The following is a 20920-nucleotide window of genomic DNA, read 5'->3' on the forward strand; positions in this document are numbered from 1 at the left end:
AATTGTTATTATGCTATTTCTGCAAATTAATAGAATACTCTGACAGTCTTTCTTTGTGCTGTTCATTTTCACAGAGTAAATAATAATGAAGACCTGTATGTGTGTATTTGGATAAATATTTTCAATCTGATGCAGCCATGCTCTTCAATACCTTGTTGGTAATCATTCTCTCCGTGTCAGGTAAATTGTTTTTTTCTTTTTTTTTTTCCAAATGTAGTTCTGATATTTCAGTCTACATATAAAGTATTTATCAGCATGTGTTCATATTTATTAGTCTCTCTTCATTATCTCAATAAGAAGCCAAAGTAAATACATTTAAATTGCTTTAAGGAATGTATATAATTTATATAAAATAATGTTCTACAGTACATTAGTTTAGAGTAGTGCAACATCGCTCACCTGAAAAGAGAGGGGAAAAAGATAGAACTGATAAGATGAAGTTCCTCTTCACACTCAGCTTTAAAACTGAGACAGAGGCATGATATAAATATCTGTGACTGTACTAGATGATCGGAGCTGTTGATTGTGCATGTTGCATTCTTAGAATGACGACACAAGTATTCCGGTGCCACGTTTTAATGAAAGCAGTTTGTTTTCACTGCAAGCAGAACATAACAGTTTTCAGCCGAAGGTATATGCAGACACTCACTCATTACTTGCTTGGTTTGCTACTAAGTTAGTTACTAAGCAAGACTTCCTGTACCTGCGAATCTCACATTGATCGGCGGCTACTGCCATCTACTGACATCAGTTAGTATTGAAATACAAGTACAATTATTGATGTTCCATTGTTTTGGAGAGGTTAGGTGCACTTGCTTTAAAGTTTTGTTAATTGAATCTCTTAGCAGTCATGTTGCGAACAAATCTGTGTTTTAAAGGATTTCTGAGCAGTGTGTTTGTGTGTGCGTGCGTGAATTTGTGTGTGTGTGTGCATGTGTGTGTGTGTGTGCATTTGCATATGTGTGCGCATGTGTGTGGGTATGTATGTGTATGTATACATGTGTTCGTGTGTATGTGTGCGCGTGTGTGTGTGTGTGTGTGTGTGTGTGTGTGTGTATGTGCATGTATATGTGTCTGCATGTGTGTGTGTGTGTGTGTGTGTGTGTGTGTGTGTGTGCGGGTGTGTTTGTATTTTTCAGGTGTTCTGAGCCGGACGGGATGGGGAGTGACTTACACCCCTGAGGGAATCTGTGCCTTAAAGGGGTCTTCAGTAGACATGAGCTGCACTTACTCATATCCCACATCTCACACAGTGCAGAAAACATTCTGGGTTAGTCCCCAGAACAGTCTACAGGACCTGTCCCAGGCCCCAGAGTACTCTCAGCGTGTGGAGTACCTGGGGAAACAGAACAGTGACTGCGCTTTCAGAATAAACCAACTGAGAATAACTGATTCAGGAACATACGGATTCAGGTTCCTGACCGCCAGTAATAATTTTACTGGAAAACCTGGTGTCACATTGGAAGTCACTGGTAATTATTTTATGCTATAAACTCAGAGGATTCTCCTCCCATAAGTACGACTGGAAGCTTTTTTACAGGTTAATTTGCTGTTTGCAGATCTACAGGTGATGGTGAATCCTGACACAGTGACAGAGGGACAGATTGTGACACTGACCTGTAGCACCACCTGCACTCTGACTGGCAGCCCAGCCTTCATCTGGTACAGGGACGGATCTCCTCTGCCCTTCACTAATCAGAGTCACCAGTTCACAGCCAGCAGTGAAGACCGAGGCAACTACACCTGTGCTGTGAAAGGCTATGAGCTTCAGTTCCCTGCAGTGGCTCTTATTGTGAGATGTGAGTGCTAGGCAAACTTGTGTGGTTGTCAATATTTGTGATTTTCAAAGTTCTTCAAATCTCACAAATTTCAGCCATAATTTTCTACTAAATTGTACAGATTATTTTATGCTGCATGTAAATGTACTGACACTAAAGCACTGGATGAAATTTCAATACCTGAAAACATGCTATGATGGAATGATTTGAAAACACTATGTATGCCTGAGTCAGGTTTAAATTTTACATGAAACTACAAATTATTGTTCCCTCTTTCAGATCCTCCTAAGAGCACCTCAGTATCAGTGAGCCCCACTGGTGAAATAGTGGAGGGCAGTTCAGTGACTCTGACCTGCAGCAGTGATGCCAACCCACCAGTGCAGAAATACACCTGGTATAAGAATAATATAGCTGTATCCTCATTGAGAGCATCAGAACGGAGATACACCATTAATAAAATCAACTCCTGGGATGAATACTATTGTGAGACAGAGAATGTGATGGGGACAGACAGATCTCCCCCTGAACGTCTTGATGTGCAGTGTGAGTATATCAGTGCATCTCAGCTTCAGTCACACAGAGCAGAGAGTCAGTATCTCCTGAGTGTCTTTGGGTAACTTCACAGCAGTAAGACACTGAGTAAAGCAGTCACACTGGCCAGTGGAGGAGAAATCAGATATAATTACATTATCATACAGTGATGAGCCTGATCATACTGACATGTCTTAAGTAAAACATGAAGTCAGTTTGAGTTTGCAAAGGTCAAATAAGGTACCACATGCAGCTGTTCAACTTTAAAAAATGAAGTTACCATTATTAATGAAGATGCTAAAAAGACATATCTAAATACTTCTGCCACTTTTGAAAACTTGATTCTGTTGTGTCATTTACCAACTACCATAAAAAGCTACAGTATATCCAGTTCACTTTGTAACAAAGCATTACATACTGGGATATTTACTGTAACAGATTCTGCAGTCCTTTTCCCCACAAACCACAAAATCCGTTGTTGTTAGAGGCACCAAGGCTTTATTGTGCGCTCGATACCAAAAACACGGAAACAAAAACAAAACACACACGATAAGGACGGGGATTAGATGGCATGCCGCTCCCGCGTGCGTCTCTCATTCCAGCACCCCGGTCTCACTGCAGGCAGAGCATATAAACTATTACCAATCAATTGTAACTGCAAACAGGCATGGTTGTTAGCCAGCTGTACTGCTCCCACTCTGCCTGCAGATGGCGGCCTAACCACACCACCCCTCCACATCACGTTGTGAGATTTCAGCTCCATTATAAACATTATTTTGAAATAAATGTCTCTGCTAGTGTTTTGAGATGCAACACAGAGAGTTAGAAATTATATGGAATTGACCACGTTGTTCTAATGATTATAGATGCTCCCAAGAATACCTCTGTGTGACTTTTATTTAAAACTGCAATACCTGTTATTTTCTCTTTCAGATCGTCCGAAGAGAGTCTCAGTATTAGTGAGCCCCTCTGGTGAAATAGCGGAGGGCAGTGCAGTGACTCTGACCTGCAGCAGTTATGCCAACCCTCCAGTGCTGAGGTACACCTGGTATAGGAATAATTTTGCTGTGTCCCAATGGGGAGGATCCAGTTACACCTTTAAAAGCATCACACTGCAGGATGCAGGAGAATACACCTGTGTGGCACAGAATGTGATTGGGATAGAAAGATCTCCTCCTAAACGTCTTGATGTGCGGTGTGAGTATATCAGTGCATCTCAGCTTCAGACAAACAGAGCAGAGAGTCAGTATCTCCTGAGTGTTCTTGGGTAACTTCACAGCAGTAAGACACTGAGTAAAGCAGTCACACTGACCAGTGGAGGAGAAATCAGATATAATTACATTATTCTACAGTGATGAGCCTGATCATACTGACATGTCTTAGGTAAAACCTGTAGTCATTTTGAGTTTGCAAAGGGCAAAAAAGGTACCACATGCAGCTGTTCAACTTTAAAAAATGAAGTTATCATTATTAATGAAGATGCTAAAAAGACATATCTAAATACTTCTGTCACTTTTGAAAACTTGATTCTGCTGTGTCATTTTCCAACTACCATAAAAAGCTACAGTATATCCAGTTCATTTTGTAACAAAGCTTGATATACTGGGTATTTACTGTAACAGGTTCTGCAGTCCTTTTCCCCACAAACCACACAATCCGTCATTGTTAGAGGCACCAAGGCATTATTGTGCACTCTATACCAAAAACACGGAAACAAAAACAAAACAAAACAAAACACAGACGATAAGGACGGGGATTAGATGGCATGCCGCTCCCGCGTGCGTCTCTCATTCCAGCACCCCGGTCTCACTGCAGGCAGAGCATATAAACTATTACCAATCAATTGTAACTGCAAATAGACGTGGTTGTTAGCCAGCTATACTGCTCCCACTCTGCCTGCAGATGGGGCCCTAACCACACCACTCCTCCACATCACATTGTGAGATTTCAGCTTCATTATAAACATTACTTTGAAATGAATGTCTCTGCTAGTGTTTTGAGATGCAACACAATGATTGAGAAATTATATGGAATTGAGAACATCTTTCTAATGATTTTAGCTGCTCCCAAGAATACCTCAGTGTGACTTTTATTTAAAACTGCAGGACCTGTTATTTTCTCTTTCAGATCCTCCGAAGCACGTCTCAGTATCAGTGAGCTCCTCTGGTGAAATAGTGGAGGGCAGTTCAGTGACTCTGACCTGCAGCAGCAGTGATGCCAACCCACAAGTGCAGAAATACACCTGGTATAAAAATAATATAGCTGATTCTTCATGGAGAGGTTCACAACAGAGTTTTACCATTAATAACATCAAATCCGGGGATGCAGGAGAATACTATTGTGAGGCACAGAATTGGATTTGGGCAACAAAATCTCCTCCTAAACGTCTTAATGTGCAGTGTGAGTATATCAGTGCATCTCAGCTTCAGATACACAGAGCAGAGAGTCAGTATCTCTTGAGTGTCTTTGGGTAGTCATTTTGATTTTGCAAAGGGCAAAAAAGGTACCACATGCAGCTGTTCAACTTTAAAAAATGAAGTTACCATTATTAATGAAGATGCTAAAAAGACATATCTAAATACTTCTGCCACTTTTGAAAACTTGATTCTGTTGTGTCATTTACCAACTACCATAAAAAGCTACAGTATATCCAGTTCACTTTGTAACAAAGCATTACATACTGGGATATTTACTGTAACAGATTCTGCAGTCCTTTTCCCCACAAACCACAAAATCCGTTGTTGTTAGAGGCACCAAGGCTTTATTGTGCGCTCAATACCAAAAACACGGAAACAAAAACAAAACACAGACGATAAGGACGGGGATTAGATGGCATGCCGCTCCCGCGTGCGTCTCTCATTCCAGCACCCCGGTCTCACTGCAGGCAGAGCATATAAACTATTACCAATCAATTGTAACTGCAAATAGACGTGGTTGTTAGCCAGCTATACTGCTCCCACTCTGCCTGCAGATGGGGCCCTAACCACACCACTCCTCCACATCACATTGTGAGATTTCAGCTTCATTATAAACATTACTTTGAAATGAATGTCTCTGCTAGTGTTTTGAGATGCAACACAGAGAGTTAGAAATTATATGGAATTGACCACGTTGTTCTAATGATTATAGATGCTCCCAAGAATACCTCTGTGTGACTTTTATTTAAAACTGCAATACCTGTTATTTTCTCTTTCAGATCGTCCGAAGAGAGTCTCAGTATTAGTGAGCCCCTCTGGTGAAATAGCGGAGGGCAGTGCAGTGACTCTGACCTGCAGCAGTTATGCCAACCCTCCAGTGCTGAGGTACACCTGGTATAGGAATAATTTTGCTGTGTCCCAATGGGGAGGATCCAGTTACACCTTTAAAAGCATCACACTGCAGGATGCAGGAGAATACACCTGTGTGGCACAGAATGTGATTGGGATAGAAAGATCTCCTCCTAAACGTCTTGATGTGCGGTGTGAGTATATCAGTGCATCTCAGCTTCAGACAAACAGAGCAGAGAGTCAGTATCTCCTGAGTGTTCTTGGGTAACTTCACAGCAGTAAGACACTGAGTAAAGCAGTCACACTGACCAGTGGAGGAGAAATCAGGTTTAATTACATTATCATACAGTGACGAGCCTGATCATACTGACATGTCTTAGGTAAAACGTGTAGTCATTTTGAGTTTGCAAAGGGCAAAAAGGTACCACATACAGCTGTTCAACTTTAAAAAATTAAGTTATCATTATTAATGAAGATGCTAAAAAGACATATCTAAATACTTCTGTCACTTTTGAAAACTTGATTCTGCTGTGTCATTTTCCAACTACCATAAAAAGCTACAGTATATCCAGTTCATTTTGTAACAAAGCTTGATATACTGGGGTATTTACTGTAACAGGTTCTGCAGTCCTTTTCCCCACAAACCACACAATCCGTCATTGTTAGAGGCACCAAGGCATTATTGTGCACTCTATACCAAAAACACGGAAACAAAAACAAAACAAAACAAAACACAGACGATAAGGACGGGGATTAGATGGCATGCCGCTCCCGCGTGCGTCTCTCATTCCAGCACCCCGGTCTCACTGCAGGCAGAGCATATAAACTATTACCAATCAATTGTAACTGCAAATAGACGTGGTTGTTAGCCAGCTATACTGCTCCCACTCTGCCTGCAGATGGGGCCCTAACCACACCACTCCTCCACATCACATTGTGAGATTTCAGCTTCATTATAAACATTACTTTGAAATGAATGTCTCTGCTAGTGTTTTGAGATGCAACACAATGATTGAGAAATTATATGGAATTGAGAACATCTTTCTAATGATTTTAGCTGCTCCCAAGAATACCTCAGTGTGACTTTTATTTAAAACTGCAGGACCTGTTATTTTCTCTTTCAGATCCTCCGAAGCACGTCTCAGTATCAGTGAGCTCCTCTGGTGAAATAGTGGAGGGCAGTTCAGTGACTCTGACCTGCAGCAGCAGTGATGCCAACCCACAAGTGCAGAAATACACCTGGTATAAAAATAATATAGCTGATTCTTCATGGAGAGGTTCACAACAGAGTTTTACCATTAATAACATCAAATCCGGGGATGCAGGAGAATACTATTGTGAGGCACAGAATTGGATTTGGGCAACAAAATCTCCTCCTAAACGTCTTAATGTGCAGTGTGAGTATATCAGTGCATCTCAGCTTCAGACACACAGAGCAGAGAGTCAGTATCTCTTGAGTGTCTTTGGGTAGTCATTTTGATTTTGCAAAGGGCAAAAAAGGTACCACATGCAGCTGTTCAACTTTTTAAAAATGAAGTTATCATTATGAATGAAGATGCTAAAAAGACATCTAAATACTGCTGTCACTTTTGATAACTTGATTCTGTTGTGTCATTTTCCAACTACCATAAAAAGCTACAGTATATCCAGCTCATTTTGTAACAAAGCATGATATACTGGGATATTTACTGTAACAGGTTCTGCAGTCCTTTTCCCCACAAACCACACAATCCGTCGTTGTTAGAGGCACCAAGGCTTTATTGTGCGCTCGATACCAAAAACACGGAAACAAAAACAAAACAAAACACACACGATAAGGACGGGGATTAGATGGCATGCCGCTCCCGCGTGCGTCTCTCATTCCAGCACCCCGGTCTCACTGCAGGCAGAGCTTATAAACTATTACCAATCAATTGTAAATGCAAACAGGCGTGGTTGTTAGCCAGCTATACTGCTCCCACTCCACCTGCAGATGGTGACCTAACCACATCACTCCTCCACTTCACATTGTGAGATTTCAGCTCCATTATAAACATTACTTTGAAATAAATATCTCTGCTAGTGTTTTGAGACGCAACACAGTGAGTAAGAAATTATATGGAATTGAACACATTTTTCTAATGATTTTAGATGCTTCCAAGATCACCTCTGTGTGACTTTTATTTAAAACTGCAAGACTATTATTTTCTCTTTCAGTTCCTCCGAAGAGCATCTCAGTATCAGCGAGCCCCTCTGGTGAAATAGTGGAGGGCAGTTCAGTGACTCTGACCTGCAGCAGCAGTGATGCCAACCCACAAGTGCAGAAATACACCTGGTATAAAAATAATATAGCTGATTCTTCATGGAGAGGTTCACAACAGAGTTTTACCATTAATAACATCAATTCCGGGGATGCAGGAGAATACTATTGTGAGGCACAGAATTGGATTTGGGCAACAAAATCTCCTCCTAAACGTCTTAATGTGCAGTGTGAGTATATCAGTGCATCTCAGCTTCAGACACACAGAGCAGAGAGTCAGTATCTCTTGAGTGTCTTTGGGTAGTCATTTTGAGTTTGCAAAGGGCAAAAAAGGTACCACATGCAGCTGTTCAACTTTTTAAAAATGAAGTTATCATTATTAATGAAGATGCTAAAAAGACATCTAAATACTGCTGTCACTTTTGATAACTTGATTCTGTTGTGTTATTTTCCAACTACCATAAAAAGCTACAGTATATCCAGTTCATTTTGTAACAAAGCTTGATATACTGGGGTATTTACTGTAACAGGTTCTGCAGTCCTTTTCCCCACAAACCACACAATCCGTCATTGTTAGAGGCACCAAGGCATTATTGTGCGCTCAATACCAAAAACACGGAAACAAAAACAAAACAAAACAAAACACAGACGATAAGGACGGGGATTAGATGGCATGCCGCTCCCGCGTGCGCTCTCATTCCAGCACCCCGGTCTCACTGCAGGCAGAGCATATAAACCATTACCAATCAATGCATTGCAAACAGGCGTGGTTGTTAGCCAGCTATACTGCTCCCACTCCACCTGCAGATGGCGCCCTAACCACACCACTCCTCCACATCACGTTTGAGATTTCAACTCCATTATAAACATTACTTTGAAATTAATGTCTCTGCTAGTGTTTTGAGACGTAACACAGTGAGTCAGAAATTATATGGAATTGAGAACATTTGTCTAATGATTTTAGCTGCTCCCAAGAATACCTCAGTGTGACTTTTCATTAAAACTGCAGGACCTGTTATTTTCTCTTTCAGATCCTCCGAAGAACGTCTCAGTATCAGTGAGCCCCTCTGGTGTAATAGTGGAAGGCAGTTCAGTGACTCTGACCTGCAGCAGCAGTGATGCCAACCCACAAGTGCAGAAATACACCTGGTATAAAAATAATATAGCTGATTCTTCATGGAGAGGTTCACAACAGAGTTATACCATTAATAACATCAAATCCGGGGATGCAGGAGAATATTATTGTGAGGCACAGAATTGGATTTGGGCAACAAAATCTCCTCCTAAACGTCTTAATGTGCAGTGTGAGTATATCAGTGCATCTCAGCTTCAGACACACAGAGCAGAGAGTCAGTATCTCTTGAGTGTCTTTGGGTAGTCATTTTGAGTTTGCAAAGGGTAAAAAAGGTACCACATGCAGCTGTTCAACTTTTTAAAAATGAAGTTATCATTATTAATGAAGATGCTAAAAAGACATCTAAATACTGCTGTCACTTTTGATAACTTGATTCTGTTGTGTCATTTTCCAACTACCATAAAAAGCTACAGTATATCCAGCTCATTTTGTAACAAAGCATGATATACTGGGATATTTACTGTAACAGGTTCTGCAGTCCTTTTCCCCACAAACCACACAATCCATCGTTGTTAGAGGCACCAAGGCTTTATTCTGCGCTCGATACCAAAAACACGGAAACCAAAACACAACAAAACAAAACACACACGATAAGGACGGGGATTAGATGGCATGCCGCTCCCGCGTGCGTCTCTTATTCCAGCACCCCGGTCTCACTGCAGGCAGAGCATATAAACCATTACCAATCAATTGTAACTGCAAACAGGCCTGGTTGTTAGCCAGCTATACTGCTCCCACTCTGCCTGCAGGTGGCGCCCTAACCACAGCACCTCTCCACATCACATTGTGAGATTTCAGCTCCATTATGAACATTACTTTGAAATAAATGTCTCTGCTAGTGTATTGAGCACAACACAGTGAGTGAGAAATTATATGGAATTGAGAACATCTTTCTAATGATTTAAGCTGCTCCCAAGAATACCTCACTGTGACTTTTATTTAAAACTGCAGTACCTGTTATTTTCTCTTTCAGATCCTCCGAAGAGCGTCTCAGTATCAGTGAGCTCCTCTGGTGAAATAGTGGAGCGCAGTTCAGTGACTCTGACCTGCAGCAGCAGCGATGCCAACCCACCAGTGCAGACATACACCTGGTATAAAAATAATAGAGCTGATTCTTCATGGAGAGGATCCAGTTACACCATTAAAAGCATCACACTGCAGGATGCAGGAGAATACACCTGTCAAGCAGGGAATGGGATTGGGACAAAAACATCTCCTCCTAAACGTCTTGATGTGAAGTGTGAGTATATCAGTGCATCTCAGCTTCATAGACACAGAGCAGAGAGTCAGTATCTCCTGAGTATCTTTCGGAAACATTGCAATAGTTAGATACTGAGTAAAGCAGACACACTGACCAGTGAAGGAGAAATCAGATATAATTACATTATCACACAGTGATGAGTCTGATCATACTGACATGTCTTAGGTAAAACGTGTAGTCATTTTGACTTTGCAAAGGGCAAAAAAGGTACCACATGCAGCTGTTCAACTTTAAAAAATGAAGTTATCATTATTAACGAAGATGCTAAAAAGACATATCTAAATACATCTGTCACTTTTAAAAACCTGATTCTGCTGTGTCATTTTCCAACTACCATAAGAAGCTATAGTATATCCAGTTCATTTTGTAACAAAGCATGATATACTGGGATATTTACTGTAACAGGTTCTGCAGTCCTTTTCCCCACAAACCACACAATCCGTCGTTGTTAGAGGCACCAAGGCTTTATTGTGCGCTCGATACCAAAAACACGGAAACAAAAACAAAACAAAACACAGACGATAAGGACGGGGATTAGATGGCATGCCGCTCCCGCGTGCGTCTCTCATTCCAGAACCCCGGTCTCACTGCAGGCAGAGCATATAAACTATTACCAATCAATTGTAAATGCAAACAGGCGTGGTTGTTAGCCAGCTATACTGCTCCCACTCCACCTGCAGATGGTGACCTAACCACATCACTCCTCCACTTCACATTGTGAGATTTCAGCTCCATTATAAACATTACTTTGAAATAAATGTTTCTGCTAGTGTTTCGAGAAGCAACGCAGTGAGTGAGAAATTATATTGAATTCAACACATTTTTCTAATGATTTTAGATGCTCCCAAGAACACCTCTGTGTGACTTTTAATTAAAACTGCAAGACCTTTTATTTTCTCTTTCAGATCCTCCGAAGAGCGTCTCAGTATCAGTGAGCCCCTCTGGTGAAATAGTGGAGGGCAGTTCAGTGACTCTGACCTGCAGCAGCGATGCCAACCCACCAGTGCAGAAATACACCTGGTATAAGAAGAATGACCCTGCGGGAGTCTGGCAGGCAGGATCTGGACAGAGTTTAAACTTTTCTGAGTTTAGATCCTTGAACAGTGGAGAATACTACTGTGAGGCACAGAACAGACTTGGAGCTCAGAATGCTTCTGCTCTACTGGTCACAGTGCAAGGTAGGGCCAGAACATATTTGATAAAATGTTTTATCTGACGCTGATTGTGATCCAGTGGCTACAAAGCAATGCTGATCATGTTATTGGTGCTACAATCCGAACCGGATCATGGTAGATAATGATGATGAGCAGTGTAACTAAAAGTATCATGATGCCAGCATTGAATTCAGTAAAATTCAAATGTCCAGAAATTTCTAGTGAAGGTAGGCATATAAGGGGTGTATTTAAAAATTTATAAACTTTCGCCTTAAGGACCATGGTGAGGCATGTTGTGAAATGAGCACTGCTATATCATAACTGACAGGGCTACATCTCTCTGACTTTGCTTAGGAGGTCAGTCACTGATCGCGGGTGCAGCTGTGGGAGTGGCTGCCATTTTGGCTCTTGTGTTTCTGGGTGTTGTGTGCCTGAGGTACGTGGTTGTAAATGAGTCGGTTTGTAGTCACTCCAGTGTGAATTACTGTATGTCTCATTCAGACTCATAGTTTAAAACGAGTGTACATTTTTGTGGAATGTTTTTGTCAAGCATTAGCTACGTTACATCATGCTGATGTCATACTCCCCCCTCTAATGTCTGATTAGTGCTTAGACCACTGCATTATTAGACATTTTGTTTTATTGATGTCAATTTTATAAACTCTGACTGATGCGTTTTAGTGTCCCAATTAGTTTATCAAACCTGTATGATGGGGTAACAGAATCCCCTTAAAGCTTGGTCTTAATATGAATCATGTGGACAGTTACAGACCATAGCAACGTCTTGTCAAGCGTATCAATTTGCCCATGAGCTCCAGTGTTGGTTTGAATAAAGCAGAACTACATTTACTGGGCAGGAAGAAACCTCTTATAACTCAGGCTCATTTCCTGTAACCAAATGACATCTGAATAATAAAAAATATACACATACATGGGCACTATTGACTCTGCAATACACATCATTCAAATAAAAGCAAAAATGGAGCATCGCGTAGTTCTGGCAGGTCACGAGAGTCAAGCGCTCCGGCCGAATCAGCTGATGGCTCAGCTGAGTGATGTTCGCCTATCACAGTACATTCACTAACAGGGCGGTCTACTTAAACAGCCTCCCTCTACTCATTCGGCTGCTCCTCCTGCATGCAAGCGCTGTACGTTGCTTCGTAAATCCCCTCCACCACCCCAGCTCCATCCCCATGCGTCAAGAATTTGCATTCTCCATTCCTATGTGTTAAGAAGTTGTATTGCTCCATCCTTATGTGTAAAGAAATTGCATTTGTTCCATTCATATGTGTTAAAAACTGCTTTGCTGCTGGATCTGTTCTGTGTGTACCCCTCTAGGGGGGGTTTGGCTGCTGGCCTCCCGGCCTTATCCACGCGGGCTGCGTGGTTGGCGGGAGAGCTCCAGAACAGAGCCATACCGCCAAACATAACTGTATTGCCTTTATTGTCAATAAAGTTCTACTTGATGACAGTGGTCCTGACAGAATGCTGTTTATACAAGAGGGGGCTGTTTAAAGGTTTGTCTGAAGGTAGATTTACTTTTTATTTTTCTTTCTTTTCTGAATAATCAGGAGGAGAAAATCAACAATCGAGACAGAAGGGGACAGGCAGGTAAGTTAATGAAATCAGTCTGAATATGTGCATACATGTATTTATCTATGGATGTAATATAATTTTGATAATGTATAATGCATTCTTGAAGCAAAAACAGAAATTTGGAAACACTGTCTATGATACCTGTCTATAATGCATTATAGACTTATAATGCATTATAATCTGCTCATAATACAGTACAATTAGAGTTATGAAGATTGATTAATACTCATAATGCTTTATAACAGTAATCATGTGATATGATTTATTTATACATATAGCACCTGTGTATTGCAAATGGGGGTCCTAAATAAATAAATAAACCTTTCTTACAAATAAGTAGAAAGCATAGCAGTGTGTGCCATGTGACCTTGAAGGTTTATTAGATTATGTACAGATTTACAGTATGAGGTTATGATCTTCTATGTGTGTTGACATGCTTAATGGAAATATTTCAGGAGTTAATTATGTGTATTCCCCTGTTAAGGACAGTTTCATTTTCTCAAAAGGGGTTGCAGTATGTGACAGTAACGTTACACAGTACAATACTGCTTATGTGCATGTAATAATCTGTGCATTACATAGAGAGCCAGGGAGAGTGACTTGTACTGTATGTGTTGTATTCACCAGTTTCCAATGAATAAATACACACAGATTATTGTTGTGATAGTGGTTTAATGCTATTGGTTATTGCAAATATATGCTTTGGAATGAAAAAAGTACTTCAATATGCAATCTTTCCAAGATTTTATGAAAACCCATTGTAAAACAGGTCATGTTAGAGACAAGAAATCGTATTAAGTGTATTACGTCTGTATGTCTGGTTCAGTCGATATTGAACTGCTGATGGCATGTATTTGAAAATGAAACATTGATTCATTAGCTGATTTTTTTATATCAGGTTAAATGCATGTTTTGTCATTAATGGGGGTGAGTAGCTCACTCCAGCTCTGAGGAGCTCACTGAAATGAACAGGAACTTTCTGTAGAACTTTCCCATCCTTCTCCTGCCTCTTTTCTTTACCCTGCAGGGGAATAAAAGCCCCATTTATGGCAACGTCTCAGGGATGGCAATGAGTCACACTGGAACACAGGGTACGGACAGAGACGACGGTGAAGTTCCCCTCTACGCCTCTGTTCAGCCCGCTAACACCCGCAACCAGGAAAGACTTCTACACTCCGCCGATCAAAAGTCACTCCCCCAGTGTGAGGAGGGTGTTCAGTACGCCAGCATCCAGTTCCGCCCCTCCAGTGCTGCCCCCAGGTGAGAATATCCCACCTTTATACTACCTGTGCTGACTGTCGCTGTGTCAGGTCTGTTATCTCTCTCCAGCAGCTTTTATCACAGGCTGCTCTCTCTGACTGGAGCCAGACGAGGCCTCTATGGAGTCAGCAGGAGAACGACCCTCACTGGACAGACCAGAGCGTCTCACTGGATAGACCAGAGTGTCTCACTGGACAGACCAGAGCGTCTCACTGGATAGACCAGAGTGTCTCACTGGTTTATAGACCATACTGTCTCACTGGATAGACCAGAGTGTCTCACTGGATAGACCAGAGTGTCTCCCTGGATTGACCAGAGCGTCTCACTGGATAGGCCAGAGCGTCTCACTGGATAGGCCAGAGTGTCTCACTGGGGAGAGCTGAGATGGGTGTGCTGTGATTTATATTTGGAAAAAAACATAAAGAAGTATTTTAGCCAAAAAACATACATCCATAACACTTGGACATGTAAGCATGTACAAAACAAACCCTGGAAACAAAATACAAATGAGCATTTCAGAGGAAAATGCAATTGAGCATTTCTGAGATTCCAGTACTTCTCAGTACATCTGTAACAGTTCATATATTGATGTGTTTGTAGGACCGGGTGTTGGCTTGATGCACACTATTTCTATATTTTGGTTGCTTGTTTGTTGCAGTCCCAAAGCCCTGTTCAAGTTTTTTTAAATGTTGCAATCTCTCACTGCTGCTTTGCTAAGAACTTCTCTGCCTGGTCAAAAGAAGAACGTGGTAATACGAGGACTGGATGTTCCACTGATCTAGATTCATCATTTGGTTTGTTCAGCTTGTCAACTTTCTTCTCTTTTCATCTCCCTGCTGTGTGACCTCAGCCTATGACATCACAGTGATGTAATGTTTTCCAAAATTCCAGATAACTGTTCTGTGGCTAAAGCTTCTGCTTGTGCTTCATGTAGTGTGTCTAAATGTGATAAAGGCTCAGGCAGGATTGACTGAAATGAGAATGAGAATGTCTGTGACTTTAATAGAGTCTAAATGCGCTGTTTTCTCCATGCAGGTCACCAGCTCCATCCGTAAAGGAAGACTGTGTTCTCTACAGCACACTTCGACACTTGGACAAGTGAAAATAAACCAGGAAGATATCTTGCTTCATAAACTGTGGACCAATGCTGGTTATTCAGTGTAAATTTGGACATTTCTTTTAATGTGTGAGCATTTCCTATGTTTTTGCTTGAACTTTAAACAGCAAATTGTCTGCAAAGTAATCCTCAAGCGGTATGAACCAAACATTTCCTTCACTGGATGATACATTTAAGAGTATTTATTAAAACCAGTGAACATAAACTCTCCTCATTACCTCAGGTCACATGACTGTGCCTTTGTCACATGACCAGGATGACTATGGCTATTGGGTCTGCAAAGATGTACCCCGAATGCATCATTCCTTTGGCATTCTATCAAAATGTACATGCATAACAGCTCATGTCTTCATATTGTACACAAAGTATTATCAAGATGTTGGTGACTGAAAGCCATTATCATTGCTGAATGTATTCGTTGGCCAAATATACTGGAGAATTGAGCTTTATATATAATTCAATTTTTTTAATTTTTTAATTAATACTTGTATAACATTTACATGATTATGACATTCCTGTGCACATTTTGTGATTATATTATGCTTATTACTGAACTGATCCCATCTAGAGTATAAATTCACATGAGGTGAATTTGTTTTTCACATTCTTAGTGTTTATTTTTTGTATTGCTAAACGTTAGAATTCAGAGCATACCTTGAATTTTTTTAACAATCATTTAATGAAACAAACAAAATAAACCTATGCTTGAAGAATTTTGTAAGTAAACCGTGTACTGTAGGTGTTACCCCCTGGGTTCTGCTGATGGAATAGAACATGTGCAGGAAAAGCACTAAACAGGTACTTTAAAAAAAACATCCCACAGGGCCTGCTGGATTTCCAAATTATAAAAGGCTGATATATATATATATATATATATATATATATATATATATATATATATATAGCAGACACAGGATGGGTAAGGAACCCAGTGGAAAAATTTAGCGAATGATGTCACCAGTACTGTCATTTATGTTTTAGTACGGGGTGAGACCTGCACCACATTGAGTTAAATGAAATAAATAGAAAATATATCTTTTATAAACTGTTAAAAAAAGAAAAAAGAAAAAGAAAATAAAAAAACTATAACACCCAGATTCAAGTAGGCTAAACATTCTGTTTGTGGCAGTGAAATTAACCTCAGGAGGAGAGATGAATGCAGTGCACCTTTTCTGCCTGTAGATGGCACTATTACTGCAGTACATGAGTCCTGTCTGAGCGTTTCAGATCGATTTTCTCCAAGATCGTTTGCGAAACTGAATTAAGTAATCTGGTTCAGGTAATGGTTTTTTGTATGGGGCTCCTGAACCTAAAAGTGTTTACCTGTGCCTGATGCCTATCACACCTTTTACAGACTCATTGATATTAAGCTCTTCTGCTTTTACAGACTGTTTATACTGTACATGTATTGGAATAGGACAAGCCTCAGACCTTAGCAACAATGTATGCATTAGCAGATAGCTTCCTGCTAGTAGCTTTAGTTCACATTGCCAATGCAGTCACAGATGTTTTAATTCAGTCATGCACATGCAGCTGGATGCATATTTTTATTTGTTATTGTTTTACAAGATGTGAAATAAAGACAAAATTCATCTGGGAACAGACAGAGATGCTGAAATTTAAAAAACATTTTTAAAAAAAACAGAAACAATGTCTGTATTAATTGCACATCAGTGAATAGAATAAAGGTCTCAAGTGAATTCATACATGTGCTTATGTGAGATGTGTGATTGAACTGCTGTACCCATTTAAATGGTTTGTGGACTGGGAAGGCCTCTGTAAGTGTAGAGAGAGGGAGTGGTGCAAATTGGGGGGGGGGGGGGGGCACAGAAAAAGGCACAGAGACAGGGGAGTGTTGTTCAGGTATTTTTGTTGGAGGGAAGGTAGCCAGCTTTCCATAGAGTTTTAAGAGTGATCGGTAAGCAGTGCTGTATTGCAAGTTATAGTAGTGATAGCCCGTCCGCACATTTCCAAGGAATAAACAAGGCAAAGGTGGAATCCCTGTTCTGGCTGGCTGTTTCCGAATATTTGCTCATGCTACAGAAACACGGCAACGACGAAGCACTCACCCACGGCCTTACGCCATGTTGTTTGCATGCGTGTGCATGCGTGTGCATGCGTGTGCATGCGTGTGCATGCGTGTGCATTGAAGTGTGCACGTCAGCATGTCTCTCTTATAGAGCGTGTGGATTCAGGAATATTTACAAATGCAAAGTTTGACTTCATTATTGCATATGTCAAAATGGATCAGGAATTATGCTTGTAAGCAGAATTGTTATGTTTATTTTATAATATCCAAAATAAACATAATTGCAATTGATTGGGATTAAGAGCAGCTGTTGTCATTGATATTCATATTGGTATCTGAATCTCAATAAGAGAATGGAGTTACCCAGCCTTTTAAAAATGTACTGTTAGTCCTGACCAGACGCAAAGCTAATGACTGCGTTTGTTCTGCCATTTTTATCAGTTAACTTTTCAAATGTGCATGACTTAAAAAAGAGGGAAGTAAGTCAGATCTGCATCAGCACATTCTAATTTATATTTAGTGTGAAGCATTTTATTTCCGATCATATTCAGCCACACTGCTCTGTCTGTAAGGCTGTTTAATACTAATGGCTCATTGGCAAAGCACTGAGGCCAGATCAGAATTCTCTCCTGGTAAGTGCATTATCATATCATTTAATTTAATCAAAACTATGTCACAATATTTTGTGGTGCAAGAAGATTGAACTGGGATAAATCAAAAAATAAAATGTATTTTCAGACTAGAAATGATTGCTGTTTCTTCCATACAAATATCAATTGTCAAGTAACATCCTGTTTGAGTCTTTGCTGTCTGGACTGTGTGAGCTCTTCATAAAAAAACGTATTTAGGGACATTAGCAGCACTAACTCACTGTGTGCGCTTGTGTAGTATTTGTTAGTCTGGTATTTTTTGCTAATAAATAGAATACTCTGAGTCTTTGTTTCTGCCATTCATTTTCAGTGTAAATAATAATCAAGTATATATGTGTATTTTGATGAGTATTTTCAATCTGATGCAGCCATGCTCTTCAAACCCCTGTTGGTAATCGTCCTCTCTGTGTCAGGTAAATTGTTTGTGTTTTTTTTCCAAATGTAGTTCTGATGTTTCAGTCTGCATATACAATATTTATCAGCATGTGTTTCTATTTATTAGTCTCCCTTCATTGTCTCAATCAGAAGCAAAAGTGAATACATTTAAATCGCTTTAAGGAATGTATATAATTTTTATAAAATAATGTTCTACAGTACATTAGCTTAGAGTAGTGCAACGTTTCTCATATGAAGAGAGAGGCGAACAAAGAGAGAACTTATAAGATGAAGTTCCTCTTCACACTCAGCTTTAAAACTGAGACAGAGGCTTGATATAAATATCTGGCTTTACTAAATGATCGGAGCTGTTGATTGTGCATGTTGCGTTTGAATGGTGAAAAAGTATTTTGGTTCACATGTTTTAATAAAAGCAGTTCATTTTCACTGTTAGCAGAACATAACAGTTTTCGGCCAAGAGTGTACCCAGACACTCACTCTTAACTTGCTTGGCATAATGCTACTTTCTAGCAAAGCTTGCTAATAAGCAAGACTTCCTGTGCCTGTCAATCTCACATTTATTGGCGGCTACTGACGTCTACAGATGTCAGTTAGTATTGAAATAGCTAACAGAGGGACAAAAGATTATGTTAATTTGTTTGAATCTGCAAATTCTTATATCACCGAAAAAAACAAAAAATATTAGTTAGGTGCAGTAGTTTTAAAGTTTTGTTAACTGAATCCCTTATCTGTCATGTTGCCAACACATCTGTGTTTTAAATTTGTGTGTGTGTGTGTGTGTGTGTGTGTGTGTGTGTGTTTTTCAGGTGTTCTGAGCCAGCGGGGATGGAGAGTGACTTACACCACTGAGGGAATCTGTGCCTTAAAGGGGTCTTCAGTAGACATGAGCTGCACTTACTCATATCCCACATATCACAGAGTGCAGAAAACATTCTGGTTTATTCACTGGAATGAGACACAGGAGCCTGAGGACCTGTCCCAGAATGCAGAGTACTCTCACCGTGTGGAGTATCTGGGGGATAAGAACAGTGACTGCACTTTCAGAATAAAGCAACTGAAAGAAAGCGATTCTGCAATATATCGCTTCAGGTTCCAGACTGATAGCCAACATGGAAAATATACTGGTCTGCCTGGAGTCTCATTGACAGTTACAGGTAATTCTAAACTTGCTTTATATACTATGAACTGGCAGTACTCCTAATCATTTTCTAATAGAAACAGAATGGTCTATTTATCATGTTTATTCTTGTGTGCAGGTCTTCAGGTGAAAGTAACAGAGAATGAGGCACAGAGTGTAAAACTGACCTGTAGCAGCACCTGCACTTTGAGTGGCAGCCCAACCTTGACCTGGTACAAGAATGGAACAGTTGTGCCCTATGAAAATAAATACTCCCTTAATTTAGCCAGCACTGATGATACAGATCTCTACTCCTGTGCTACAGGAGGAGTCACTTCCCCTGCAGTCAATGTGAAATGTGAGTGCCTGCCCATCTTCTGTTTTACTGGGAAATAATGCATGCAGGGCCGGCCCGAGGCATAAGCGAACTAAGCGGCTGCTTAGGGCCCCCGTGGCCACCAGGGGGCCCCCATGCGGTATTCATCCCCTATCGCAAAACCAGCGTTAGTAATTTAAAATGGAATGACAACCGAATATTTCATAACGTAATGTAAGACGGATTTTACAAAGCAGCCAGGCCCTCCCACCAGCCCGGGTCGACAGGACTGCTCTGAGGGCCCCCGAAACCCTCGGGCCGGTACTGAATGCATGTCTGGGTTTATGGTCAATCCTACTCCTGCAGAATAAAATATTCTCTGTTTAAGAACAGGAAACAGGAAAGGATTTGTTTTAATTCACAACAGAGAAACAGCACACCATGGTGAGGCACAATATATGGTTGATCTTGAGCGATGATGAGCGGGGAGATCATAGGTCAAAGAATATTATTTTAAAATTGTAAATTTATTGTGAAAATCATGATCACATTGCTAATGCTTTGTCACTGTTGTTATGATGATGTCTTTATGAATGTATAATATCAATGTATCACCTCTATTGAATGTATATTATACCAATAAGTACAGTTTACCTGGTTTTGAGGGAGGAGCATAAGAGGGTGAGAAGTTGATTGAATAACTGAATGTTTTTCTTTCTGCATTTTGTTCCTTCACCCAGGTGTGAAGGTGGAAATAAATTCAGACACAGTGTCAGGGGGAGATTCAGTGGAACTGACCTGTACAGCAACCTGCACTCACCTGACTGAGAGCAACAGCTTCATCTGGTACAAGAATGAGCAGCTTCTGACTGGCGACTACAGGTTCTCCCAGTCCGACAGAAACCTAACATTCACAGCCAGAAGTGAAGATACGGGCAGATACTCCTGTGCTGTAGAAGGCTATCAGCATCTTGTTTCCCCTGCCGTGACTCTCAGTGTGAGATGTGAGTGTTTGAGGTCTCATTTGTGTATTTTACATTCATTTATGCACAAGAACTAAGAGATTCTTCTGAGA

The 20920-nt window shown here is 40.5% G+C and overlaps 3 protein-coding genes across 3 annotated transcripts; all 3 read left to right on the plus strand.

Annotated features, from left to right (window-relative positions):
- The first annotated feature begins 712 nt into the window (after positions 1-712).
- On the plus strand, positions 713-2325 carry LOC135239204 (sialoadhesin-like). Its single transcript, XM_064307726.1, has 4 exons — positions 713-1472; positions 1560-1799; positions 2058-2261; positions 2321-2325. The coding sequence occupies exons 1-4, from the start codon at positions 851-853 to the stop codon at positions 2323-2325; spliced, it is 1071 nt and encodes a 356-aa protein (XP_064163796.1). The 5' UTR covers positions 713-850.
- A 1749-nt stretch (positions 2326-4074) lies between these two features.
- LOC135239214 (B-cell receptor CD22-like) lies at positions 4075-17045 on the plus strand. Its single transcript, XM_064307735.1, has 11 exons — positions 4075-4087; positions 4437-4589; positions 5506-5769; positions 6700-6852; positions 8846-9118; positions 9923-10189; positions 11116-11388; positions 11719-11800; positions 12936-12975; positions 13988-14220; positions 15256-17045. The coding sequence occupies exons 1-11, from the start codon at positions 4075-4077 to the stop codon at positions 15320-15322; spliced, it is 1818 nt and encodes a 605-aa protein (XP_064163805.1). The 3' UTR covers positions 15323-17045.
- Positions 17046-17441: 396 nt separating this feature from the next.
- LOC135238107 (protein turtle homolog B-like) lies at positions 17442-20920 on the plus strand. The gene is made up of 5 exons (XM_064305794.1): positions 17442-17998; positions 18385-18429; positions 19219-19566; positions 19669-19887; positions 20586-20920. Exons 1-5 carry the CDS (start codon positions 17953-17955, stop codon positions 20903-20905), a joined length of 978 nt encoding a protein of 325 aa, XP_064161864.1. The 5' UTR covers positions 17442-17952; the 3' UTR covers positions 20906-20920.

This window comes from Anguilla rostrata, chromosome 1 (genome assembly GCF_018555375.3).
Source record: "Anguilla rostrata isolate EN2019 chromosome 1, ASM1855537v3, whole genome shotgun sequence".
NCBI classification, from domain to species: Eukaryota; Metazoa; Chordata; class Actinopteri; order Anguilliformes; family Anguillidae; genus Anguilla; species Anguilla rostrata.